The 27770-nt window shown below is 42.9% G+C and overlaps 1 protein-coding gene across 1 annotated transcript; it reads left to right on the top strand.

The window, feature by feature from the left end:
* The first annotated feature begins 1169 nt into the window (after window positions 1–1169).
* On the top strand, window positions 1170–27460 carry ACE2 (angiotensin I converting enzyme 2). The gene is made up of 18 exons (XM_032100703.1): window positions 1170–1471; window positions 4451–4609; window positions 6507–6600; window positions 7218–7361; window positions 8714–8826; window positions 9345–9453; window positions 10156–10253; window positions 11637–11806; window positions 12883–13109; window positions 13916–14060; window positions 15616–15714; window positions 16351–16473; window positions 16823–16995; window positions 17884–17942; window positions 22465–22565; window positions 23524–23640; window positions 24869–25063; window positions 25747–27460. Exons 1-18 carry the CDS (start codon window positions 1283–1285, stop codon window positions 25865–25867), a joined length of 2436 nt encoding a protein of 811 aa, XP_031956594.1. The 5' UTR covers window positions 1170–1282; the 3' UTR covers window positions 25868–27460.
* The last annotated feature ends 310 nt before the right edge of the window (window positions 27461–27770 follow it).

Here is a 27770-nt window from a genome sequence, read left to right as displayed (position 1 = left end):
GAGCATGACCTGTGGGGAAAGGTTGAGCAAATATTGCTAACTTTTGCTTGAAAAAAACGATTGTTAGAGGATTGTACATGGATGAGAGAGATCACTCACCCCTGGGTACCACAAGATATTGAAGCCAGGTGTTTCCTCAAGGGCCCTGGTTTCTGGCTGTGCTTGCCAGATGCTTGTTGCTAGTGGCCCTGCTGAGGCTGTGCTGGGTTCCCAAGGGCTCCCCAGGGCTGGAGCTCCTCTCCAGGGTTTGGAGCTGATTCCTGCTACTCCCATGGAGGCAGACTCATAGTGGTTTTGGAGAAACTCTGCTGGGAACAGGAAACCAACCCCGTAGATGTGGCTTCAGAGTTGCATCTCAAAAAAGCCCCCACAAGACCCAAAACAAAACCAACCAAGTGATCCTGAGCAAAAATAGGTTAATTAAAAAAGCACTAAGGCATTGTGTGATCAATAAGACTCAACCCAAGCTGCATTTCCAGAGCTAATTCATGCATTGATTTTCCCATTGATTTGCAGTAACTGCTGGGTTCTTAGATAGATTAGCAAAGGTATTTAAATATTAAGATGGAGTCACTTCAGTAGCCTTAGTCACCTTAGTACTTAAATCCAGTTGATTTATAGTTCAGATTAGGACTCTACACGGGATGCTGTGATCCCACAAAGTCTCTTGCCGCTTTTTGATGGCTCAGTGAATACATTTAAAATTCAGGTTTTATATGCCCTGATTGCTTTGAAAATGAGGTCTGGTCCCCAAATCACCTGGGCTTTGCAAAATCTTTAAAAAAATTGCCCTAAACACCCAACCAGGTACCCTGTCTCAGACTAACTAGGGTTTCTTCCTGCCTGGGAGTTTAGGTTCTTGGCTTGGTGTTTCAGTGAAGTTTCTAAATATTTTTACAGCTTATCACCAACCTGTTAAAGGATTGACAGATTCTGTGAGCTACCAGAGACACGGGTAGGCTATACATAAAGTGACCAGCTGTATCATTGACAGCACATTTGGGAAACATTAACCAAAAGTAAAAGCCTTTTATAAGAAGGCCATAAAATGGCAGGAGTAATTATGTTTTTCCAAAGTTAATAATTGACTTTTGTTTATTTGGCTTTTTATAAAAAACTTTTTCCTTTCTCTCCTATAATGAATAAAACCTATAAAAGGTACAGCAAATTGGATTCAGCCTTTCTTCTTCATGCTGGCCACGCTTGAAGGCTGATGAGGCAGAGACTGACAGAGAAGCTTCCCTGAGGAAACCTACTTCATTGGGAGGTTCTCATCCTGAACATGAATATGTTGGTCCACTTGTGGCTTCTCTGCGGCCTGAGCTCTGTTGTGACCCCTCAGGATGTCACACAACAAGCCCAAATGTTTTTAGAAGAGTTTAACAGGAGGGCAGAAAATATCAGCTATGAGAACTCTCTTGCCTCATGGAACTACAACACCAACATCACTGAGGAGAATGCCAATAAAATGGTAAGTGCTCCATCCTGTGGGCTTTACTGTTGTCTTAGGAATCTGACACTTTCTGGTTTGTTTTGGTTCCACCAAGCTTGGCTGAAATTGGAGTGTTGCTTCTCTGGTAGCTGTGTTCTAGTCTGGGGAGGGTAGAGGAGCTTGCTTTAATGTAGCAATGCTCACTGGATGTGCCTGGGCCACTACCAGCCTCTACAGCCTTGGGTTAGTACCTGGATTACCTGCACTGCACAGGGATGTCCAGAAGCTGGACTGTCCCTAGCCATCACTTCAGGTCACCCCAGTGAGTGGAGGGAAAAGGCAAAGGGGTACTGCATGTTCATCCCCAAAATCTGTGTTGGATGGAGAGAGACACTTTCTTCTGCTGAGTCCAACACCATCAGTGCCTCCTGGTGTAGTGTTTCTCTGCAGTGTTTCCAAGAGCAAAGCAATTCCCTTTCTCTTGGAGAGGGCACATCCCAGAGGGGATGATCTTCCCTGAGGGTCTGGGATGCTGCCCTGTGGTGCAAGGAAACAGGATTTGAATCTTGTACCCATGTGAGCTCAAATCTCCCACTTTCCCTAAGACCAAACAAACACTGGGCTTTTTACTGACACAGGCAGTTGTTTTACTTCTCAGTGAATATGCAAATATTTTCTGGATGCAGGCATTCTGTTAAATGTTTGCTGATGGATTTATATAGCAGCCTACACCAGTTACCCAGTAGTGGACCTTTCCCCCTGCCCCTATCACTCTTCTCATAGTCAGGGCTGTTGGTAGACTGCCTGGAGGTATTAGACTGGGAAAAATGAAATGAGATCACAGACTAACAAATGCCAGCAATGGAGTTTCTAGTGGTCTAGTACATTGGTTTGAAAGTCCACTTCTATCTGCAGGAAGGACCACAACATTTTTACTTCCAACTGTCTTCCAACATAATCCTTGCTTCTCAAAACCAGCCTCTGTCTGCCCCAGTCCCGGGGGTCTCTAGGCAAGAACTTGTCAAGAGCAGGCAGCCATGTTCTGGCTGGTTACTGATATTGCCATGCCTCAGCTCAGCATTTCAAAATGAACAAAACCACCTTGTTTTGAGGCTGCATGTGTTTTAAAGTTAACTCAAGCCTTAGAGAAAACAATTCAGAGGATAAAAATGTTGCTGAACATCCTACATCTATTTTTGCACAATGGCTGGTCTTTCACTTTGTGGTCATATAACTTAATTAAAACATGTTTTAATTATCATATTTCTTAATTAAAGCAAGGAGACTGATTGCTGGAAGAAATCCTAATGACTAATCATTGTCAATCTGGAATTTTTTCCGAGGCACCAGATACTTAAACTGTAATGTTTCCAAACACATAAAATGAAAGCCCTATATAGTATTTTCAACATTAATGAGATGATAATAAAATACATAAGGAGATACCAGCAATAAAAACCAATTAGTCTAGTGTTCAGAGAGAACATTTTCTCTCGCTTGATCTCTTCAGCAGCACTGATAATAAACCCACTGATTCCCCTCCTCCCGTTCTGCTCAAGGAGAGTTAATGAATACTGTCCCTTCTGGCTCCTTCACATCCATTTTCCTTGTAAATTGTGTCACAAGCCCTACAACTATTCCTCTGACTTATCAACCAATTTCTCTAATTGTGGAAATATCAGACAGCAAGATAACTTCTTTCCCACGGCTTTTGTAGCCAACGAGCCCCCCCTTCTGCCCTGCCACTCCTGAGGCACCTCTCTGTCCCTGCTCAGGACAAGGAGTTCAGGAACACATCTGGACAGCGATGCTCTTCCTCTGGGTTTTTATCAAGCTCTTGCCCACTGAGCTTTGCAAGCTGCTGAGGAGTGTCAGGACTGTTTGCTCCTGTGAAGGGCAGAGTTTGGAAAGTCTCCCAGTGATGGCTGCCCTCCTGCAGCCAGGATGGAGGAGGTGTGGGGATGGGATTACCACGGGCTTACATCTGCCACCACCTGTCTCTGCTGGAGCCTGGAGCAGGTGCAGTGGATGCTGTGCCCCTGTCACACAGGGCTGGACAACCTGGGCAAAGCCCTGCAGAAAATGTTGGCCTTGCTGTGTGTCTGCACAGGGATTATGAGTGCCTGAAGGAGCTCTTCAGGTACAATCTGACATTTGAGTTCCCTGACGCCTCAGCAGGGAGGGATGGGTGTTACAGGTGCCCTCTTCCACACGCTGGGAAGCTCTGGCATAAGCGCAATTAAATAAACTGTCCCAAGGACACAGGTTAATTAGTACTGTTATTCTTGCCATTTGGAATGGGTTCTGATGTGCTAAACTGTGTACAAACACATTAGAAAAAGCTGAATAAGACAGTCCCAACTCCAAATTGTGTTCTAATGCTGCTTCTTTGTGCGCTGAAATTTGGGAGTTTCGATGCCATGGTCTGTAACCGCAGAAGTGTTAAAAGCAATCTTGTGCAAAATGTTGAGATTTTGCATGCCCAATTTGTGGACCTGTTTAGAGCCTCCTTTGTCCAAGTATAATCTTTTATTTACCAGCATTTCAGAAGAAAGTGATATTTGCCTTACAAACAGACTCAGTATCAATATCTTGGCTGCTGAGTGTTCCTGCTACTGCAGCAGAAGTGGGAATTGACATCTGGGCCACAGATCTCTTTGTGCCCTGGCTTGTTTCTTCACAGGTGGGTGAAGAAAAGCACTAAGGGAAGAAAATTTGATTTAGAGTAGCAGGAGACACAGCAAAGAGATGCTGGATCAATTATAACAAGCAAGGTGTGAGTAGACAGTCATGCTTTTTGCTGTTCCCAAGGAAAAATGGTTATCTGGGTGTGTGAATAAAACAAAGCCAAAAAGCTCTCCAGTCATTTAGCTATGAGGTGCAAGTGCTCAGCCTGCATTCCACAGGTGTTCTTCACAAATGAAGTTCTTCCCAGAAGTGATATTTTTGTCTGGAGAGGCATCAGGCCACTCCACTCCTTTGAAGAGGGTAATTCAGGGTTGTGTGAACCCCTTGCAGAACGAGGCAGGTGCCAAGTGGTCCGCGTTTTACGAGGAGGCCTCCAGGAATGCCAGCAGCTTCCCGGTAGACAGTATCACGGATGACCTCACCAAGCTCCAGATCCAGATTCTCCAGGAAAGAGGATCATCTGTGCTGTCACCAGAAAAATATAACAGAGTAAGTTGTTGAATGTAGTTCATCATTTTTGGTGTGTGAATTCAGCTGCCTCCCACAACACCCTCAAGCCAGGGCATGGTGCTGTCGCCACCCTGCTTGTTTTGGGATGATGCTGTGTATGGTATGGAAGTGTACCTGTTCTAGGTGTTCATAGCAATACAGGACTGGAGGGGTAGTCTGGCCTGGGAAGCTGGTTACCATTTCAGTCAGCAGTTTTGCCATGGAATAAATTTCAAACACGTGTACATACACACGCCTCAGAGTAGTCCTTGTGCTTATATCTGGGTTAGTCATAAAACCAAGAAAGGACATGTGGTAAGTGCTTGGTGTAGTCCAGACCAAGGGCAATGAGCAGAAAGAGATGGGTGAAAGGCCATTCAATGAGTCAAAAAGGTAGAGATGGAGGAAGTCTTTCTTTCTCTGAACATGGTACATTATCACACTGTGAAAAAGAAGGAATGTTTCATTGCACTGGGCACCCTGGGATGCCTGAGAATGGAGAGGGTTCCACTGAAAGCTGCTGAAGGCCAGAAAGATTTGGCAAGAATCATAATGAGATTTGACATTTGCGCTGGCAAGTTCACCTAAGAGGCAGGTAGATGGATAGTAGATGGAATGAGCAGCTATGCAGACTCAAAAGGGATTTATAACCAAACGCTTGAGAGTTAAATTACTTTCCTTTTGCTGAAGATCAAATTGAAACATAGCATTGAGTCATGAAAGCCTACAGTCCAGATCCTACAGTCCTGATTACAGAAGAATCCTGAGATTTTCCTGCTAAGGTCAGCAGTGATGACCACCATACAAGGGAGGCAGCAGATTGGCTGGATCTCTTGTCTTATCCAAATATAAGATGCATTTCTGAAAAACAGATTGTGATGGTGGGAAGGCTGGCAGTTCATACAAACCTGTATTTATTTTGAATCACAACAGTGCACTGATGGTAGTGTTGTCTCTGCTGAGGAGGTATGTTCTTCAGTAGCCTCCCTGTTTAGACACTTAGAATTTCCTAGATAATGGCCTTTGGGGCTGAAGTTGTTGATTCATGTTTGAAAAGTGACTTATTTTATACAGTCTGATGGGATTCCATAGGAATATTTAAGTATTCTTCACTGACACAAAAATTTGCCTGGGCACCCATTTATTTTATTGCTGACAGAGATAAAATTAGAGCTACTCACTAACTACCCCTCCCACTGACAGTTCTTCATAGCTCTGATTTAAAGCTCTAAGTGAGAAATTGCATAGTCCTAAAGGGAAGGCTAAAAGTGGTACATGTTTTCCTTGATGCATAAAGATGTGAAAACATTAAAAAATATTAAAACCAGAGCTGCGTAGCATAGGTTCCGAGATAGAGCTGAATGATTTCAGATGCGTTTTGGCCTTCAGCTGGCCCAAGACATGAGCCACAGCTTCTCTGTGATAGAGTCTAAGCAGATCCATGCAATCAGTGGGATGTGATGTTAAAACCCACAAGCAACAGTCAGCCTGGCAGCACCTGCCAAAGGGGCCCTTTCTGCTGCCACTCAAAGCTGCAACCTTCCTGCAAAGTTTATGTGGGTTCATAAAACTTTAAAAAAACTTTATTTTTTTATTTCTGCTGTGTATTGATAGCTCTCTTGTGACAGTCAGTGCTCATTGAATCCTGTCTGACTGGATATTAAGAACCTGTAGGTTATGTCATATATTTGGGAGATTATCTGTCTTTTCCAGCTAGGTCTGGTTCAGTAATGCATTTCGGCAAATTCTTTCATTAATCTCTACTGAGCTCAAACATATGCTTAAATATTAAGCTGGTGGGTGAAGTGTTGATTCTAGCTCTTAAGGAATTACCATAATTGGCTGTTATTTTGCACATAGTGGGTTTCTAACAAGCTATCTTGCATCTAACTTGCAGCTGGGCACTGTACTAAATACAATGAGTACCATCTACAGCACTGGGACCGTCTGTAAAATCAACAATCCGACTGAGTGTTTGGTGCTGGAGCCAGGTATGACACGAACCACTGCCCCTACTGTGTCCTTCACCCTGAGGGTGCAAAAAGAGAAAGCCCAAGGGTGGCTGTGGCTCCTGACTGCAAAAGGACAGGCTGTAACTTCAACAGATATCTCCTGCTATCTAAAGCTTAGTAATAATTTAATTGCACCTTGCAGTTCAGGGACCTCCATTGGACCTTCTGCCCACGAGACATGCTGTCTCCTGCTTGTAGCAAACAAAGTTTGGGGAGGGCTGCTCTGCTTGTGTGGCAGCCTGCCTGTCACCTGGGGTTTGCCTATATCACAGAAAATCTATTTTTTTGTTCCCTGCTATCAGTCTTGTTGGACTCAATGTTTTATTGAGGCCAGTCCTGAGAATTCTACCAACTTAAGGGAAGATAACGTGGAGAGAGCATTTAAGAGACTCATGATGTGCTCCATGCTTCTTAAAGACAAGGGGAAGACATTAAATTAGGAAAGGATGCAAGGAAATAATGGGATAGTTCAGTATATCAAATACAAAGTGTTTTCTTCTCCGTTCATGAATTTCTTTCACTTTGGTTCATTTGCCTGCTGTGAAAGAAAAATTCTGCTTTTTCAAAGCTTAGTACTTATTTTTTTGTTCTGACAGGTCTGGATGCTATTATGGCTGAGAGCACTGATTATCATGAGAGACTGTGGGCCTGGGAAGGCTGGAGAGCTGATGTTGGCAGAATGATGAGACCATTATATGAAGAGTATGTTGAACTTGAAAATGAGGTTGCAAGGCTTAATAGTAAGTCACTTTTTTTTCCCCTTTTTGTTTCCTTTTTCTTTTTTTTTCCTTCTGGCTTCCAGAAACCAGTAAACATACTGCAGGGTTACACAACTTTCCCAGGAATTCAAAACACATACATAAATTGCACATGATTTACTCTTGGTGTGCATGTCTCAATGTAAGAGGCAATGCAGACAGCTGCCATTGACCAGTTTAGAGGTTTCTTCCCAGCCTGGAACAAGAGGCACCCTTTCGTTGGGATCCTTCCTTGTTGGCCCTTTTCCCAAAGGCCATAATGCATCAGTGTCCCTCATTACATACCACCCAGAACTGCACCATTTGTGATTTATGGACAAGCACACTCCATTTAAACAGCTTCTGAGTGTTGCTGAATTTTGGTGACATCTCCTCTCTCCTATGGGCCTTGACCTTCTTGCAGCAGCCACAATCACTGGTACATTTATAAAGTGTTATTCCCTAACTGGAATGATCAGATGTGGTAGGCCTGGGACAGCAGGTGCAGCTGGCTGTTCAAAAAGGATTTTGTGCTAAGGGAAGTGTGCTTCCAGTCTGAGATCTCCACACAAATCATATTGAACTGTCTTTTCAAGGAACAATAGCAGCTACCTTCTAATTTTCTTTTGGGGTCTTCTAAGATAGCTTCTGAAGTAGCTACATCATCTGTCTCTTGGCCAAACTCCAGCTGTATCACCTGCTTTCCCATGCTCCTTGTTTTGCAAAAACTGTCAAGTTGCAGCTAGATAAGAAAATATGGTCCAAATAGTAAGGCATGGAAAAAAGCTAAACATTAAGGAATGGTCATTATGGCCTTCCTCCGTACCACCAAGGAAGAAAGGTGCCATTTTTACTTCAGGCTTGATGGAGCCAAGTGGACTGGAAGACTTAGTGGAACTGGGAGCTGAATGTCACTTCTGGTGTCCACATCTGTCCTGGTGCTTTAGTTTCTGCAAGAGCAGGCCCATATTCAATGTCCACCAGTTTATACCTTCTGTGAGAACCCCTTAGCATCCAGCCTGAGCAGAGGCTGCTGTCCCTCATAGCCGCAGGAGCTCCAGTCAGGATTCATGATTTCCTTTGACCTCCATCTACAGACAGAATGACCTTAACTAGCACATAGCTGTCTCTGCAATTTCTGAATTTCTTGGAAATCTCATGAGAAAAATGTTCATGACACAGATCCTCAGAGAAGCTTTTTCCTCTCTGCTAAACCTGAGCTATCTTGCACTTTGCTGCTTTGCTTTGGGGAAAGGCTGCAGGTCTGCATGGGATCAGCAGGGAGCTGCACTTTTCCTGCAGACCAAAGCAGTGCCACATCTGGTGTCCTCATGTGATGCATCCATGCTTTACAGATTATGCTGACTACGGAGACTACTGGAGAGCAAATTATGAAGCAAAGTCTCCAGAAGATTACAAATACAGCCGTGACCAGCTGATCGAAGATGTGGAGAAGACATTTGAGCAGGTAGAGGCAGGAAAAGTTCTCACCTGGGTTGCAGGATTATGTTTTGAAATGGTGGGTTCATATGCCAATGTTATGGAGGAAGATGAAACCTTTAAACTAGCTGATCTCAGTCTGCATGGATTTAACAGAAACAGATGTGAGGAGACATACATGACATTTCTACCTGTGCAGCCATTCAAGGACCAGCTTGGTCCCCCAACGGCTGGGAAAAGGGAGCTCTGCAGGTCCATGTCTCTCCTCCCAGCAGGGTCCATGGGGTAGATGGCATCCTTGGTACTCCAGCTTGAAAGTTAGCAATGCTCCCTCCCTCATATCTGAACAGGACTTCTGTGGCTGGAATCTGGACTCAGTGCCTGAGCCCTGAGGCAGGGGGCAAAGTTCAGCTGCAGGTTTGGGGTGCACTTACCTGCAGCTGAACTTTGCCAGAGACAGCTTTGAGGCTCTCTGTTTAGGAGCGATGAGTGGAATAGAGCAAAGTGAAAAAAAAAAATAGTTTCTTTCTCTTCCTCTGCCTCCAGATAAAACCTCTGTATGAGCAGCTGCATGCCTACGTGAGACACAAGCTGGAGCAAGTGTATGGCTCCGAGCACATCAGCTCCACAGGATGCCTCCCTGCTCACTTACTGGGTATGTCAACCTGTGTCCCTGTCGTGCAAACCTCACTTTATACATAGGACAGTCACCTTCAAGGCACATGGGAGGAGAGTAATCTGACTGTTTAATCAGGATATTAACAAAAAGGTTACAGATAAAGGGAAGGGTAGAGGAGAAATGGATAAATTCCTAGCAGAGATGACACAAGTGCTTAGCAGCAGTGGCAGGAAGGGAAGGCAGGTGTTCTCATCCTCGCCAAATGTCACTCTAGCACTGGGCTGGGACATTTCCCTCCCCTCTGTGGCACTTGTCTTCCTTAGAAATGAGAGTTTCAGAGAGACTTGTTTTTCCTTTTGAATTTTACTCTGAGATCCCACATTTCCTGACTTGGCTTTCAAAGTGTGCAGCATTAAGCTGCTGTAACTGTTGTGTACCTGAACATGGCACAACAATCATGTGGACTAACAAAAAAGCATGTTCAGTTGTCATACACCTCTAGGAATCTAATCAGTCCTGAAACTATATTATACAAGAATAGCTGATACTGGGTAATAAAAGGATCCTTGATCTGAGTTTGACCTATGCATGACCTTTCAGAACTGCTCCCATCCACATCTGGATTGGGCCTTGTTAGATGTATAGGAGTCCCTATTCTTGACACTGCACAATTTATAGGCCTGTCTGGCACCTTTGAGCAATACATAATAAAGTGTTTGTTTCTCTCTTTTTGTGAAGGTGATATGTGGGGTAGATTCTGGACGAATCTGTATGCCTTGACTGTTCCCTATCCAGCCAAACCAAACATTGATGTAACTTCTGCAATGGTTGAAAAGGTAAGACATGCCTTCATGCAATATGCATTATGTAACAAATCTAGATGGTATAAAAATCATGCACCACATATCAGCTGCTCTCTAGAAATCCATGTCTGCCCTCAGGCAGATGTACTGCCAACAAAGTGTTGCTTTTTGCATCCTTTTTTTTGCTTTTCACCTTAAAGTGTTTATGCATTTTTCAATGTACCTGTCCCCTTAGCTGTTCTTTTTTTTCCTCCACCCTCTTTGACTCCCTTAATCTTGTTTCCAAGTATATTTTCCTCAGAGACACTTATCCATTAAGAGATGTATTTTGTACTTATAAATATTTCATGACTCCTGGAGTGGGCTGGTATCAAATATGACCTTTGCTAGTTGCCATAATCAAATAGTTTGTATATCACAGTTTGTTTTATTTTTGTCAGTCTTGTTTATTTGGATACAGCTAGAGAAACTGCAATGCTGCCTGTTATCTTTTGATAACTGCATAGTACCATAAGGTCTGTGTTTGAGATCTGCAGAGTTAACAGCTGTGACAGCACCTTTACCAGACCAAGAGCATGGATGAAGATAATTCCCTGTAGTCTTGCCAAAGCCTCACTCCTTTTATAAACTAGAGTGATAGGTAGAATTTGATTTCTGAAATGCAGTTATTCACCTGAAATCTACTCTCCTGTCATAGGCAGCACTATGTCATAAATTTGTGTCTGTTGACTTTCCACTTCAAGAAGGGAAATATTATTTACAGAGCCTTTGAGCAATGGGTGGGCTCATCCTTGTTAGTGGGTGTGCCCAGTTTGGGATTTTTGTCCAGATGAGCTGTTTGCCAGCCAGGTCTCTGTGAGAGCTCAGTCCAGTAAATGCAGAGTTCCTTCTGGGTAGAATAATAAAACTGCTGAATGGCAGAATTATCCTGGACATTGCCATGCAGTTACAATCTGATAAGCAACTCCTGTAGATACATTTGCCAGGTTTTACGGTTCTGCTGAAATCTCTCATGCTCATCTGCTGGGAATGCAGCTCCACTTCCTCAAATGAGTTGTCCCCAAGCTGGCTGAAGTGGCTGAAGGGTTGGATTGCAGATCTGACATACTACTGACAGGAATGCATTTTTTATCTTAGCTTATCTTTTATTGAGAGCTTCTCTGGTCTGGGTCAGGTGCTATCTGCTGAACCTCTGAGTGCAGAAACCTATTTTGTTTGCAGCAAAACCACTTCAAGTTCCCAGCAGAATTTACAGAACTGCCAAAGGCAGACACTACTGACTTGCTCTCAATAGGCCAGGTGGAGGTGTGAAGCTCCTGGGAACTAAATATGAAGTCAGCTGCCCTGCATTAAACAGGGCACTGGGAACAGGCTCCATGCGGAAGGAGTGGTTAATGGTGGCATTGTCTCTTTCAGAATTGGGATGCAATTAAAATATTCAAAGCTGCTGAGGCCTTCTTCTTTTCCATTGGCCTTGATAACATGACTGAGGGCTTCTGGGAAAACTCCATGCTCACAGAGCCGACCGACAACAGGAAGGTTGTCTGCCATCCTACAGCATGGGACCTGGGCAAAAACGATTACAGGTACTGGAATTGCTATGACCCCTTTTTATACCACCTCCTAGAAAAAACATATTTTCACTAAAGGAGCACCATGCTGGTTTAAGTTAGAATTTCTCCTTTATTTTTTTTTTTTTCCTGGCTGATAAGAGGGGAAAGGAAGACAAGAGAGCAGGGATCCTTTGGGATTGTAAACTTTTCTGTGTAACTTTTCCTGTGAAGATCTACTCAAATTTTTTAGTAGATCTACTCAAGATCTACTCTCAAATTTTAGCATAGAAGTAACTAATATTTTTATGAATTAGAGAAATGATGACTATGTTCTAGGGCTTAGCAAATAAGCAGAAATGTGGGTGGATACTGGTGAGATTGTGGAGAGCTGCACATTTTTCAGCAATGGCAGCGGCTCCCTGGGTAGGAAGGGAAAATCTCCTGTGAGCCCACTGTCCATCTTTAGTGGGGTTATCCAGTTTCATCAAAATCCATCAGTCTCTTCCATATTTACAAAGGGAGTGGGACAGCAAGCTCCCACACAATGAATACTTCTTGCAGAAATTCTGACCCCTCTTGCAGTCCCCAGAGTCACCCAGGGAAAAAAGATGGTGCCCAGCAGAGCCTTAGTGATACACATCAGCGTCACACCTCGGCAGTCTGGGGAAGGTGAAAAGAGCCCCTCTTTGGAAGGCATTCCTTTAGCAAATAGTACCTACATGAGGATGAAGTAGCAGGAGTCACCAACACAGAGAGTTTTATACATTACTGTCTTCCTGAGGTTGGTAGTGGTTACTCAGTCCCATACATACAGTGAGTTTATTGCCAGGTTTTAGGAGACAGCTGTTCTCACAAAACAGCAGTTTTCTCTTACTCCCTGGACAATTTCAAGGTGACTGAAGGTGTTTTGCTGAGTTCCCCATGAAGTCTTGCTGTAGCAGGAGGATGTGAACTGCATACTAGGATGTAGCTGCCCAGGTTTTACAAGGGGCAAGAGGCATTTGCAAGCCTGGAGGGGCTTTGCCCCATGGCTGTGGCAGACAATGCTCAGGCAGCCTCTCTCTTGGCCACTGTCTCTCTAACCACAGACACTTTGTTCTGGTGTGCAGGATCAAGATGTGCACCAAAGTGACCATGGATGACTTCCTGACTGCACACCATGAGATGGGCCACATTGAGTACGACATGGCATACGCAGGGCAGCCCTACCTGCTGAGGAGTGGTGCCAACGAGGGCTTCCACGAAGCTGTAGGTGAAATTATGTCACTTTCTGCAGCCACTCCTCAGCACTTGAAATCTCTTGATCTCCTAGAGCCAACTTTCCAAGATGATGAAGGTAAATAAATGTATAAATATTATATATTTATGTGAAAGCACTTGCTGGCCTTACTTTGTAGCAGAAGATTGCGTCTGAAAACTCAATATTCAACTGACAGGCTTCTGAAAATCTAACTCTTCTAATTTACCAGAAATACTATTTTTTCCGCAAATCACATTGTGCGGCAAGGATCCGTGCTTTACAATGCTGCTACATAATTTAAAAAGAAATAGCTAGCACTTCATTACCTTCAGTACTGAACAACTCATCCTTAAATCTTCGTAGTTCATTTAGATGAGTCTCCAAAACTCTCTTCAATCTCTGTTGCATGAATCCTTACATATCTCTATCAAGATATGTATTTAGCAGTTCAAATGAAACTGAAACCTCAAGATTTACATCTCCCACTTAAGTGAATATTGAGTGACAACACAGGTAGGCCCTCATCATAATGCAGTTCGTCTGGCTTCTGAGTACTGCCTGAGACAGATGAAGATGCACATTTTATACAGTTTGAGATGTCTTCAGATCAAAATTCCCGGAGACTGGAAAGGTTCACAGTGATGGCTAATTAAATGTAAATGTCAAAGGACTAGGTTATTTAAGAGTTTGGGGGAAAGAAAGAGAGATAAAACTGTGTACAATTCCTAAATGATCTTATCTCATGTTTTTTTCTAGTAATATTCTTCCTTCCACTTTTTCTTTAGTGAAAATCTGTAATTCAAACAAGATGTAAGCATTAGCTGTAATGGGAAGTAACTTTAGCCATCTAATCAGATACTAATTGCTACCATAACCGTTACCTTAACTGCTTCTCTCTTCAGAAACTGAAATCAACTTTCTGCTCAAACAAGCACTAACGATTGTTGGAACAATGCCTTTTACTTACATGCTGGAGAAGTGGAGGTGGATGGTGTTTAGGGGTGAGATTACAAAGCAGGAATGGACCAAACAGTGGTGGGAGATGAAGTAAGTTTGAGAAACAAAGGGGATTTTTTTCATATGAACCTGCAAACTCAACCCTAGTTACTCAATGTACTGAGGTGCTTGTGCTCCTGTAGGGCAGGATCTGTGTCTCTGAGTGTTTCTGTAAATACCAGTAGAGTGCCAGATAGAAATACCCAATAGTGGTGCAGACAATGCCTCATAAGCCGTGTGTCCCCATTAACTCTGTGTATATCCTCTAGCACTTTACCCTGCCTCTCAAAAAACTTCCTCCTTGTTTCCTGTGTCAGCTTCCTGATAAAGACAGCCCATGGCCTTTGCATGGCCTTTCAGATCAACATTTCTGTCCCCCTGACACATTCCCCAAGACATCTTTGTAGCTAAAGTACAGCCCTTCTCTAAGTCTCATTGGTCATGTGTTCTGGTTTGCTCCCCACATCCTTGAGGACAAGTGGAAAGTGAAGTTCATTGTACTTGCCAGCCAGAGAAGCATGCAGATCTCAATCCACCAAGTATCTCAGCTCACTTGTCTGCTTTGTGTTTCCTCCCCACTGTATAGTGGTTTTGGAGGCAAATTGTCTGAAAGATTTCAGACTGAATCTTTCCTTTCTTGCGTACTAAGATACCACTTTTCTCAGTAATGAAAATACAGTTCCCTCAGCAAGTAACCACCTGAGGTGCCTTTTCAGATTATGCCCATCAATCAGTCTATTTTTAGCACCTTGGAGCACAAGATTAAAAATCAGTATGATTCAGACAGGAGTTTGTAATTTCCCAGGTTGGTTTTAATATGAGGGCAGAAAAATGCGAAGAAACCAAACAAGCCTCACACTGAAAATGGAGCCTGAACTCTAACACGAACACGAACAGTAAGCCTCCATCAGCAAACAGAATCTATAATATAACTTGATATATGCAAGCCTCCTGACCCACTGTAAAAATCAATCAGCTTCAATGTATTCAAAAGTAGCAGAGATGTCAGAGAAACAGAGAATGACAAACTGTTCAGCAAAGCTTATCACGTCTGTTGCAGAGTGCACAGCTCTCTGCTTGAAATACAGGTTTATGAAAAATATTTCTATGGAAGCTTATTATCATTTTCAGAACTTAAGGCATGGGTTTGTTTCTGTAGTACTTCTCAGGAGAGGAAAATAAAAAGAAAGCTTGTCTCTGGCCCAGTGGCACAGGAGACCATCTACCTTTTGGGTTGCCCAGTCTCTGCATGCCCTTGCCCAGAATGAAAATGCAGGTCTCTAAACTGGGGATGTCCCAGGGCATGAGGGCTGTGTGTGTGAAGCTCATGTCTTGTAGATTATTTCTTACCACTAATTTCTCTCTGCACACCCTGCTATCATACAGATCCCTTCCTTGCACAATGAGTTTACAAGCAGCTTCCTCTCTGTGCTTTCCAGCTGTGGAGCAGAACTCGCTTGGGCTTACTGGGAGCTGTATGGAATTCTTCTGTTTGCAAGTGAGAGGGGTGGCCATACGTACCAGACAAAACAGAAGAAAAGCTGAGTCGGATTACCTTTCCTTATTGTCTATAAACAGAAACCCTGTGTTTTTCCTTCATCTCCAGGAGAGACATAGTTGGTGTTGTGGAACCAGTCCCTCATGATGAAACCTACTGTGACCCTGCTGCGCTGTTTCATGTGGCCAATGATTACTCCTTCATAAGGTAGTGCAGTGTTTAATTCATGACTTAAATTTTGTCTACAGAACGAGCCCGAACTACCTAAAACATCTGCTGGAGAGTCTCAGGACCCAATCTTATTTTGTTTAAAGCCCAGACCGAAGGTTGCTGATTTCAATGGGAGTGTTTCTCTGCACATCAGGGGTTGTTCCATAATAATCTCTGAGCAGTGAGGAGGCTGATGAGCTTCTTGCTGAGGAGAAAAGTTTCATGCTGCCATCAAACCAGCAGGAGCACTTCTGTATGAGGTGTTTGCCTTCTGGGTAATCACTGTGCCCCATGCCCCTTGGGCCATGCACATGCAGCCCTGGATGTCCTCTGTGTCTCAGCCGCCTCATTTAGAGGGCTCAGAGCAGAGAGCTGGATCTTAAAAACTTTACTCTCTCGTGATTTATGTCGTAACAAACAGATTTGGGGCACTTCTAGTCCATTTGATCTTGGCATTTTGCTAAATTTGACTTAGCTTAGGCTATAAATATCAGCTGGCCTCTCTCCCTGTAGTGCAGTCTCCCAGGAGTGACAGCTGACACAGCAGAGCCTTCCAAAGGCCAAGGGCTTGCAGGTTTCCTTGACAGACAACTAATAAAACCTGTGCCTCCCTTTTCCTTGCCTTTCCTTTAGGTATTACACCCGCACCATCTATCAGTTCCAGTTCCAGGAGGCACTTTGCAAGGCAGCTAACCATACCGGGCCTCTTCACAAGTGTGACATTTCCAACTCCACTGCAGCTGGTCAGAAACTCAGGTAACGATGTAAATTTCTCGCACGTAATAAATCAGAGTACAACAAAGCCTAAGTCATCCTTGAAAATTTCTGGAGTCAATGAGGTTGCATCAAGAATAAACCTAGCTTATTTAGTATATACCAACCAATTCATTTTGACAGGTTGACTAAATTTATGTACACTAAGGTTCTAAGCATCAAAGGTTTAATTACTTGTTTGTGGGAATAAAACATTTTTTTTAATAGGAATAATGGGAGAAAGGAATGAATTCAGAAGCAAAAAAGAACACTTTTATACTGATCACAGATTGTTTTTCTCATCTAGACAGAACATGGCAATAACATTTTACTTCTCATTTCACATATACAGAAAATTGCTGGAATTAGGGAGATCCAAGCCCTGGACTCAAGCGCTGGAAAGTGTAACAGGAGAAAAATACATGAATGCAGCTCCCTTGCTCAACTACTTTCAACCTTTATATGAGTGGCTGAAAAAAAACAATTCTGGCAGATTCATTGGCTGGAAAACAGACTGGGCTCCATGTACGTATGGCTTGTGGGTAATTTAAAGACACTTGTTAGTCTTCACAACCCTTGATTAGCAAAGCCCCTCTCCCTGGTAGCTGTTGGAGGCTATTCCCCCTAGAAAAGCAGGGTTATGGGAAATAAACACTGAGCTGTAAGTTTTAGTCACAGAAGACAGACTGGCTGCCTCATGGCCAGAGCTGGAGAAGTCAGCACAGGTGCTTGTCAGAACCCCACCCAGTTCCCAGAAACGGAGGTGTCTTTTTTTCATAATGGCAGCACTCAGAGTATGGGATGACTGTACAGAAGGAAGAAAGACCAGAAGCTTGGTCTTGTGTGGCACTTGCCTGAAAACAGTGTGCCTGTATTGCAGGGCTGGGAGCTACGGGTCCTGGGAGCCAGGCATAGGGGCAAACCAGTACAGAGAAACTACTGCTATGCTTTTTGCTAACATGTGTTAGTCAAAGAGGGGAGATCAAGGGGATGAAAAGGAGGAGACTGTGGAAAAATGCGTTTTTCATCTTATTGTGACACTGAGCGATGAGCCAGCCAGGTTATATATGTGTAATCACTGCCAGTACTGGAGAGCACCATAACTCTTATAGCCCTGTCCCAGTCTCTGAAAGTGGGATTCACCAAACCAGGCACCAGCATCTGCATCTAAGCTGCTCATTCCCAGTGGTGGGAAAGAGGAATTTTCCTTCTATCTTCTACAAAACCAGACTTGGGAACTCAGATGAGTGTGTTTGCAGTAGAGACGACTGAAAGGAAACAAAATCAGTCCCACCAAGCTCTCCAAGGGGAGCAGGGGAACCTGTAAGGAAACTTTAGCCACCTCAGCACTTCCCAGGAACAGACTTTTTGTTGCTGCAGCTCTAACATGGCCCTTGTTTCTTTTTAACCCAGATTCTAGCAATGCCATCAAAGTACGCATCAGCCTGAAGTCAGCACTGGGGGACCAGGCGGTGAGTGTGTTTGTCCTGTGGCACCCTTCTTACTGCTTGGGCAACAGAGGTGTTGTGATAATGGTGCTCAGAAAATGGGTCAGGGTATAGCTGATCTTTGTGTCTGAAGGGTGGCATCAGCTCAGGTGAAGGGTTATCACATATAAGATGTCTTGTCTGAGTTTGTGGTCAAGACTCCCTCTAGAATTATTGGAGGAACTCCTCCAGGGAGTTACCCACCCATTTTAGGAAAAGCATCTCACCTAGATGAATTGAGTTATTCTGTAGAGATACCAATCATGATTTTTTGCCTCCTACAGAACAGGCCTGGAGGGCTAACATAGGGGAACCTGTGTACATGAAAATGGCTGTATTTTTCCCAGATTTGCTGATGTGTCCACATAAAGCTTCTACCTAATTTCCTCTAATTGCCATTATCATGGCTATGGTGGCTGCCATACAGCTATGGTGGCTGTATCTAATCCCTTATTAGAGCAGCTACTTCACATTTAAAAGCAGGCTGGTGGATCCCACTCTCTATTCTTAAGTACTCTTGATTTCAAACTAAAATCTATTAGCATTTCTCTGTAGATTTTTGTTTGCCTGTTTACTGTAATATTTCCAGGCCCTGGAAATATTTGCAGCTGATATATTCAGCTGCCTCCCTGCCCTCCAACCCTGATGCAGAGACAGCTTTGTTATTGAGATTGCAGGGGACAGTGCAGTGCAGCTGCTTCTGTTTCAGATGAGGAGAAGGGCTTACATTCTCAAGAGTTTATCTCTTTCCCCAATTATACCAGCTGGTCCAATAAAATGTATTACAGCAATGAAAAAAATCTCATCAAAGCCGAAGATGGCTTTTATGATTTTAAACAGAGCATTGCCTTAGCCCATCTGCTTAACCCAGGCTGAAAATTCATTCCTTATTCTAACTCTTCCTCTTTATGCTAATCTCATGGAGGCAGTGTAGAAGGTTTAAGTGCAGACACTTCATTCCTGTTAATAGCCATTTTCACCTTGCAGGACATAAGTAATTTTCCAAGAACGAGTATGTCATCAGGCAGGTCATTTAGACCTGCGTGTTGGAGCCTATTGCACTAGCAAGGACACAAACCACGGGCTCATTTTTCATATGAATTGATGCTCTTGCTTCTATCACTCTCTCACATGCAAGCCCTACTGGAGTTTTATTGCTTCCTAGACTGCCTAGTCAAGTTAGATACAATTCAAAACTGATATCAGCAGCATGAAAAGGTTCCATATTACAACACATTTATTAGTCATTATGGTTAATGTTTAGCTTAATATCATTTTTATGCCTGCCTTTAGCCATCATAGTCTTTTGTTGTGCAATTGAGCAGCTGTAAAACAATCTCATACAGATTACTTAATTTGAATTATTGTATGGATGGTAGGTTCCTAAGATCTGAAGAGCAAGACATACATTTTCCTCTCAAAACCAGTTCACATCACCAACTCTCAAGAAACCTTTTCTATTAGGTTGCTTTCTGCCTCCCCGCAAACTTCCCTTTTGCTGAGCCCCCAGGGACATGGCTGAATGCTGGTATGGCAGCAGCAGGTAATGGTACATGCATGACCTGGCATAGAGAAAGGCAGGGGGAATCTCGGGCAGGAATCTCAGCCCATCTACACAGAGCAATGTGTTTTGGGTGCTTTTCATGGCTCACAGTGCACAGAAGCTGTGGGCCCCGTGCAGCTGTTTGTTTAAGGTGTATTCTGAGTTGCTTTGCACTGACCTAACAAGCACAAAGCACTCTGAGTATGCCAGCAAACGTTTTTGCATTTGTGTTCATTAGCTCTGGAGAGAGCAGGCAGGGAAAGATTCCTGCTCTTGGGCAGAGGTACAGCTGTGCTGGGGGTGCAGGGCAGCTGCGGCTCTCGGCCGCGACTCAACCCTGGCTGGTACAGCAGGGAAGTTTCAATAGCCCCAAGTTCCGGCAAATTAAACATCCAGACTCTCGGATGGGCTCAACGCCAGCTGTACCAGAGCGTCCACTGCCACAATTACCCTGCTAATTGTTTTCAGCCTGATGAGATTAGAGCTGCAGCCGCAGCATCCCTGGATCACCAGTGCAGCTGATGAGGCTGAAACATCCACAGCTTTGCTTCAGCTGGGGCTTTATGAAAGTGCCCGCACAAGGGAAAGTGCTACAAGATCCCCACTGAATCCCTTGGGGTCTGTCATATTTAAAATAAACAGGTCCAGGAGTGCCAGCCTCTGACTGCCACTTGAAAACCAGACCCCTCTTCAAACACTCATTCAAAATTCTCCACCATGTCAATGCCGCATGTGTGATCACGTTGTAAAGGGCTGCCACACAAGACAGTGCTAGGGAACTGAGAGCTGTCAGCCTGCAGGCATTTAGATGTATTTTACAATGAAAAATCCTTTTTGAATCAGAGGCCACACTTACACTGTCTTTCAAGTGGCATGTGGGATCTTGGAGGCAGCACACTGTAACAGAGCAGAGGGGCTTGGCAGAGTTCATTTCTCTCTGGAAGCAAAGCGGCTTCTGTAACACGCAGTGTGAGGTGGGCTCCTCAGATGCCTGGGGAAGCTGTGTGGGTAGTCATGACTCAAACACAGATCAGAAGCCAGCCAGGTACTTCCCATCCACACAGCCAGTAATAGTATTTATAAAGGCAATTGAGAGGCACAGTGGCAATTAAAATACATTAGACTGAAAAAGAAAAAATATAAGCTAGAGAAATGAATAAATGATTAAAAAGTTCACATGCTCAGTACAGAAAGCATCAGTAGAGGAATCAAGCTCAATTAGATTCTGGTAAAAAAATTATAATAAAACCAGCACTGTAAGCCTTAAGATGTTGGGCATGAATAGAAAATAGAGAAACCCCGACAATAGCTTCTTAGCTGTGATAGTGAACAGTGCCAGCTGCCGGAGGCAGCAGCAGTAACAAGAAGAGGTGCTTTGGTGCAGGGCTGTGCAAGCAGGAGAAAGCCAGGGGCATTTAACTCACAAAGGCAACTCAGCCTCAGCCCTTCCTGGTGGGAACAGCCAGGGCTGGCACAGCCCCTGCCCTCCAAATGCCACGGGGACTGCTCTGATTGCCATGGCTTTGGATACTTGCGCCTTTCCTGGGACCTGGTCCTGAATGGACTGAAACCAGTGGGTTCTTTCTGCTCTTTCCTCCCGTGTATTAATAGAATCAGGACAGTTTAGGTTGTGAGGGACCTTTAAAGATCAGCTAGCCCAACCCACTGCAATGAGCAGGGACATCTTCAGTTAGATCAAGTTGCTGTAAGCCTCACCCAGCCTGACCCTGAAAGTTTTCAGAAACTGAGTATCCACCACCTCTCGGGGCAACCTGTTCCAATGCGACACAACCTTCACAGTAAAGAATTTCTTCCCGGTAACTAATCTAAATCAACTCTTTTAGTCTAAACCCATTACTCCTTGTCCTAGTGCAACAGACCCAGCTAAACAGTTTATCCCTGTCTATCCCTGTCTTCCTCATAGATATTTATACATCTCTCTCATTTTATATCAGTGTCAAAGAGGTGGATACGGTTGAAAAATGTAGCTGGGTTTTATAACACCTGTTACAACAGAGCTGCCTTCTACCACACATTCCTGAATAACACTCAAGAAAGTCAGGAGCTGTGTAAGTCTATCACTGACAGCATTTACAGGCCTTCCTGCCCAGGTACCATAAACACAATCAAATCTATGCCTTAGGGGAATAAAAAGATATTGCCAGGGAGTTCAGCTGGGAATTTTCCCTTCATGCACACATTCTATTGCACAACAGACCAGGCTGCTTTATCACCTCCTGTGGTGGTTTTTGCCCCCTGTAAAGCTCTTGGTTCCTGCACCAGAGAAGCTATTTTTGTCTTCCACTGCAAATAACTTTGGACTCATAAGGCAAGCCAGGAGAAGCCTGCACACAGGCAGTACATTTTTTTTATATCACCTATCTATTCTCCAGAGAAAAACAACAAATATGTGTTCACTGCAGAAGTACAGATGCAAAGAGTTTTTTACCATAACAGATCCCAAACAAAAATCCCAGCTCATCGAGGAAATAAATTAGCCACCTTCACACAACTCTACCACAAAGGTTCTCATCCTTAATAGAACATGCCTGCAAATAAAATTATGTGATTAAAACAAGATATAAATTATGAAATATTTGAAATTCAAAGAGAATGCACAATATTTTGTAGGAATAGCCTTGCTGATGCCTTTTCTCCCTCTAAGGCAGGGAGATGTGCTGGGACAGCAGCATATTCAGCAGTCTCATATAAAGGTACCAGAGATTGCAGAGGGACAGCATGATGTCTGGCAGCAGGGATGCCTCCTTGGTTATTCTCCTGCACAGTGCCCAGATTAATGGAGCTAAAGAGTTTGGGTCGGTTTCTGATGTGCTATCATGGCACAAATAAATAATACTGAAGTGCATGCCAAGCATTACAATTGCTATTTCTTTTTAGAAGGATTTTTCAGCGTCTCTGATTTGTTGCCATCTCTGATGAATTTCTCTTGTGCTGTTTCTGCAGTATGAATGGGATGAAAGTGAGCTCTTCTTGTTCAAGTCATCCGTTGCCTATGCCGTGAGAAAATACTTTGCGGAGGTGAAGAAACAGGAAGTTGACTTCCAGTGAGTGGCTTGCTTAATTGTGCCAGCTCTGCCTGCATTGCTTCTGATTGGCTAATGGCATGAACTGGTGGAATTAATTGTGCCTTCTGTCAAATGTAAGGTGACAGAAACAATGTCAAACATCAGCTGTTTGCAAAAGGCAAGATGCCAGTTTGGCTACATGGTGTCTTTCCACTCAAGAGCCTGAAGTTTAGGATTAATGTGCTAAAGTTAGGTAAGAAGGCTTTGTCTCCCACAGCTTATCAGTGATGGAGATGAACCTTGACAATTTGTGCCCAATGCCTATATAGGAACATCAGGGAAGGTGGACTGATTAGAAATAAACATTTCTAGCAATGTATATGTATGATACTGAATATCCAAGAAGTTTGGGGCCAAGGAAAGACAAACATGTTGACTATAAACCACTAGAATTTGGTACAGACTTACTAACCTTATCTAAGCTCGGTTACAAACAAAATCTTTCACCTGAAAATGATTTTGGTAACCCTTTTGATTAAGTATCTTCAATAACGTTCAGGAGCTGTGTACTTAAGCTATTAGATATTACTTTATAGAACATCAGTCATGTAATATCTAGAATCTACTCTAGAAAAATAAGGAAGAAAGCTTTTTTATTTTTTCACTTGGTACTTCATACATCACCTCATCCAGGAGGCCAGCCCCAAACACTCTCTGTTCTGCAAGTGATTATGTGCTGTAGAAAATTATACCAAGGATTGTCTTAGATATGAGGTAGACTCTCTCCAGCTCAAGATACAGATTCACACATAGAAAAAGAAATTCTGGCAGGAAAATTGATTTCACTTCCCAGCTGATTTCACTTGAAAGCATTCCCTAGCATAAACTAAGCCCCTGGCAATGCCAATCAAATACAACTGTTCACTTGCCCAAATTTAAAGCTGTTGTCATCTTAACAAACAATGAAAATAACCGTTCTCTTCTGTTTCTTCTTCAGAATTACTGACATTCATGTTGGGGAACAGACACAAAGGATCTCCTTCTACATTACTGTCAGCATGCCAGGTAACATCAGTGATATTGTGCCCAAAGCTGACGTGGAAAATGCCATCAGGTGAGATTTTGCTCTCTGGGGGAAAAAAAGCCCCAACCAAACAACCAGATGAAAGGGTGGAAGGGAAAACACTGCTTAAGTCAGCTGAGGCAGAAGCAGTGACAAGGGAGTCAATATTGCAGTTAAAATGGAGATAGTGGGATGTGAGAAACTAGGATGAAAACTATTATGACAGAAAGGAAACAGTCCATCTATCAGATGGTGTCTTGGACAGCAGCCAATGTAAAATGCTTCAGGGAGCTTGTAAAATTGCCAAAACACATCTCACTGCATCATACCTCGTCAGCAGATATAATTGCTCAAACTTTAAAAGGAACTATTTTTTATTCTGAAATCCAGAATACAGTAACAATGTGTGCATGTACACGTGTGTTCTTCTTCTCATTAATGAAAAGGCAGTGCAAGAATTATTGTTAACAAGGACTCCAGAATAATGGTGCACTAGAAAGACAGCCAGATGTATTTGATTATATAGAAGAGGTCAGAGCAGGAGCTAGTTTCCACTTACAGGTCAATGAGCAGCTCTTTTATAGCACGGTGTGACACCACTGTAAGTCATTGCTATAAAAATGATAAGTAAAACTGCAACTCTGCAGAAGATCATGGGTAAGGTGCAGTGGGAAGTGAAGAGGGCACAAATCTAAAAGTGGCATCAACATGAGATGGGGTTGAAAAAGCAGTGAGATAAGTAGGTGAACTAAGGGAAAAGAATATGGCTGTGAAAGTCACTCTCGGGTTAGCACTCAATAGCAGATGTGGAAATTTAGGGAAAAACCAGGCCCAGATGATACACCAGGGAAAGGGTTTTCAGGGCAGTGAAAAACACAAGAATAAAAATTGTGTAAGATTGTAGGGGGGAGATAGGTAAGATGTCAAAGGTGGGGTTTTATGTGTCATATCTAAGAAACTTCTGGATAGAGAATGAAGGGCAAAATACAAGGAGAGAAGAAGATCAGAAGGTTCATTTGATGAATGTTAAGACTGAGTTTAAGAGTCCATACAGTGTCTGAACATGTCAGTTAAACTGCTACAGGTGAAGGGTTAAAGTTCCTGTGGTTGTCACTCATATCCCAGAAGGAATATGGGTTTAGCAGTATCTCCTCTGCAGTCCTTTCAACTGAGCAGTTCAGGGAAATCTTGGCACACTGGAGATATATAAAACAACTGAAAACTGTTCCTTTCCTTCCAATAAGTGTGTGAAACTCTTTGAATTTGCATTCGATGGCAGGATGTCTCGGGGACGAATCAATGAGGCTTTCAGACTGGATGATAACACGCTGGAGTTTGTGGGAATACTTCCAACCCTGGCTGCACCTTATGAACCCCCAGTCACCATCTGGTTAATTGTATTTGGGGTGGTCATGAGTCTGGTTGTCATTGGAGTTATTGTCTTGATCATCACTGGTCAAAGAGATCGCAAAAAGTGAGTAATATTTTTTGATACTATGACCATGACCACTGGAAGATGTACCGATAATTAAATCATCAGGATTTTTTACAAATTAGGCTGCCCAGTTTACCTGAAGCAAGTTAAGGAATGAAAACTTATTATCCCTCTCCCCTCAACAGTGACAGCTAAAGGTTCAGCTCCCTGTCTCTCAGTACATGGCAGCTTTGGCAGCTTAATGCAATTTCCCCACTGCCATCAGTTTAACCAGTGCTGTGGCCACAGGGAGCTGCAGGGTGTCCAGGCTTCTGCCAACCCTGCTGCAAGGAGGATGGGATGTCCTGCTGGAAACATGGTGCCTTTTCCAACAGCAGAGTTGTTCACATTTATCAGCACCTACAGTTTTCTGTAATCTGATTGTAGGCTGTACAGTAGTGAAGTCTTCCTTAAATATTATTGCATTAACAACAATAAAGTTTGGTTGGTTTTCTATGACTCTCCACTAACAGGGTTTCTAAGAACATAGGAGGTTTGCTACAGTTCTTCTTAAATCTAACTTGATTTCTTTTATATAAAAGAAATATATATATACTATGTTGAGATATATATATATATATATATAAAATGTTGAACATGGTATTATTTACAGTGTGGGATTCTGGGGATCCAGGAGGACTTGAACAGAAGACTTTCTAATATAAAATGAATTTTCATTACAGGAGAGCAAGAGAAAGCAGAGGTGAAGTAGGATCAAACAGTGGAGAGGTGAACCCTTATGGTGAAGAGGGGAGAAGCAACCTGGGCTTTGAGCCAGCTGAAGAGACACAAACAGCATTTTAAAAGGTGTGGGTACACTAAGGGCTTCTGGTTTTTTTTTCATTTCACTTTTAACAATATTGCCTAGCAAAGGAGAAAACCACTATGGACAGCATCAAACAATGTCCTCTGGTTGACCATTAATCTACTGGTTCATGGCCAATAGCAACTAAATCTGCTATTTATGTGGCAACTAGAAAAAACGCATGGCTTTTCTATGAATTATGTGCATAATATTACACACCATTTGTGCTGCTTTTCATCCAACTTCTGTTTCCTGTGTCATGAGATACAAAAGCTTGGAAGTATACAGTTGTATACAGACCAAGACACACATAAGAATAATTCATATCCTCCTGAAGAACATCTCGATCTTTCCAGATGGAGACCTCAGAAGTGTTCTAAGGACAGTGACAAAAAAACCACCTGACTATCAGAAGAACCTTAGTGATGAAGAACTCAATTTGATATGAAATAACTGCAATTTTTGCACCTTCAAGAAATCTGTATCAATGTAAAATTGATACTGGATGAAGACTAACAAGCACTGGAAGTTTATTAGGGAGTTATAACATAAGTTATTTTTCTAACAGTTTGCTTGATAAGTATTGTAGAGACAAAATAGCCCATGCTCCCTCAAAAAAAAAAAAAAAATCTCTTTTATGTTGACATTAAAAATGGCAACTTCCTTAATACTAAATGATCAAAGTTGTTTTGGTTATTTTAACCTATTCCTTGGGCATTGCCTCCACTATTACAAATACTGCATTTCAAATGCCGCATAAAACAAGTACACTTGTGCTATTACATACAAGGGGCAGTAGGCTGAGGCTTGGGAAGTTCTGGTTGCACCTGAAAAACAAAATCTGTTCACATGGAGGATAGTGCAGCACTGGACCAGGTTGCCTGTTCTGTACTCTGTGAGATCTCCACCTTTAGAAGTGTTCAGAGATCAGGTAGACAAAGGTAAGGCTGATGGACCAATGGGTATAATCCACTCTGAGTGAGAAGTTTGGCTGGATGACCTCCAGAGGACATTTTCAGCCAGATTTTCTGTGATTCTGCGACTTGTAGGTCCCCCACTGTAGCTGCAACCATGCCGGCGTGTTTTTTTCTGTACACACCCAGTCACTGAAACTCACAAGGTGTCTGATACTCAGTCCTGGATTGCAACAAAAAGCCAGTAGCAAACATGATCCTGCATGAAAAATGCTCAGAAAATTAATGGACTCTTAAAATCATGGACCTCCAAAATGATCACAATCTGTAGAAAGCAACCAAAAATATATTTGAAAAGTATATCTGGGCTCTACAGGTTCACAAAACACTGACATAATGCTCCACATTCATTTCCAATTTAAGAGACAAGACCGTTAAATGAAGCAGTTCAAAATGGTAAGCAGATGATACTAATTAACTGCAAACTAGACACTAATGCAAAGGAATGAAAATACTTTTTTTTAAGTTGCTTATCTATACCACATATTCCATTGCCATAACAACCCCAAACCTTAGTACTTGAGCTGAACTTTTAGGATAAATAAATCAACTATTTGTGGTCTTCCTACTTACTGTGCAGTAACACAAAAAAGGAATGGCAAAGCTGGAAACAATCAAATAAAGTAATTGGTCATGACAGCCATCTTCAGATCTGTTGTTAAGATTAAATTTTTCATTATGACAAAGCTTTAATTTCAATACAATTAATTTTAAAAGCTGTGCTATGAATCAAAAAACACTACTGAGAATTGTCAGCACAAAAAGCCACTAAAAGGATATAGCAGGGTGTTGGAAGAACATAAATAAAAAGGCTTTTATATGAAAAAAATCAGCTGCATGCATTAGCCCCACCAATAGCTCTCACCTGTGCTGGGGGGCCCTCCCTCTCCTACTTTCTCAGGGTCAGCACCCCTCCCTGACCCTTTCT

The sequence above is a fragment of the Corvus moneduloides genome, chromosome 2 (genome assembly GCF_009650955.1).
Source record: "Corvus moneduloides isolate bCorMon1 chromosome 2, bCorMon1.pri, whole genome shotgun sequence".
Lineage (NCBI taxonomy): Eukaryota > Metazoa > Chordata > Aves > Passeriformes > Corvidae > Corvus > Corvus moneduloides.
Note: the sequence above shows the minus strand (reverse complement) of the source record. Positions and strands in the feature narration are given on the sequence as shown.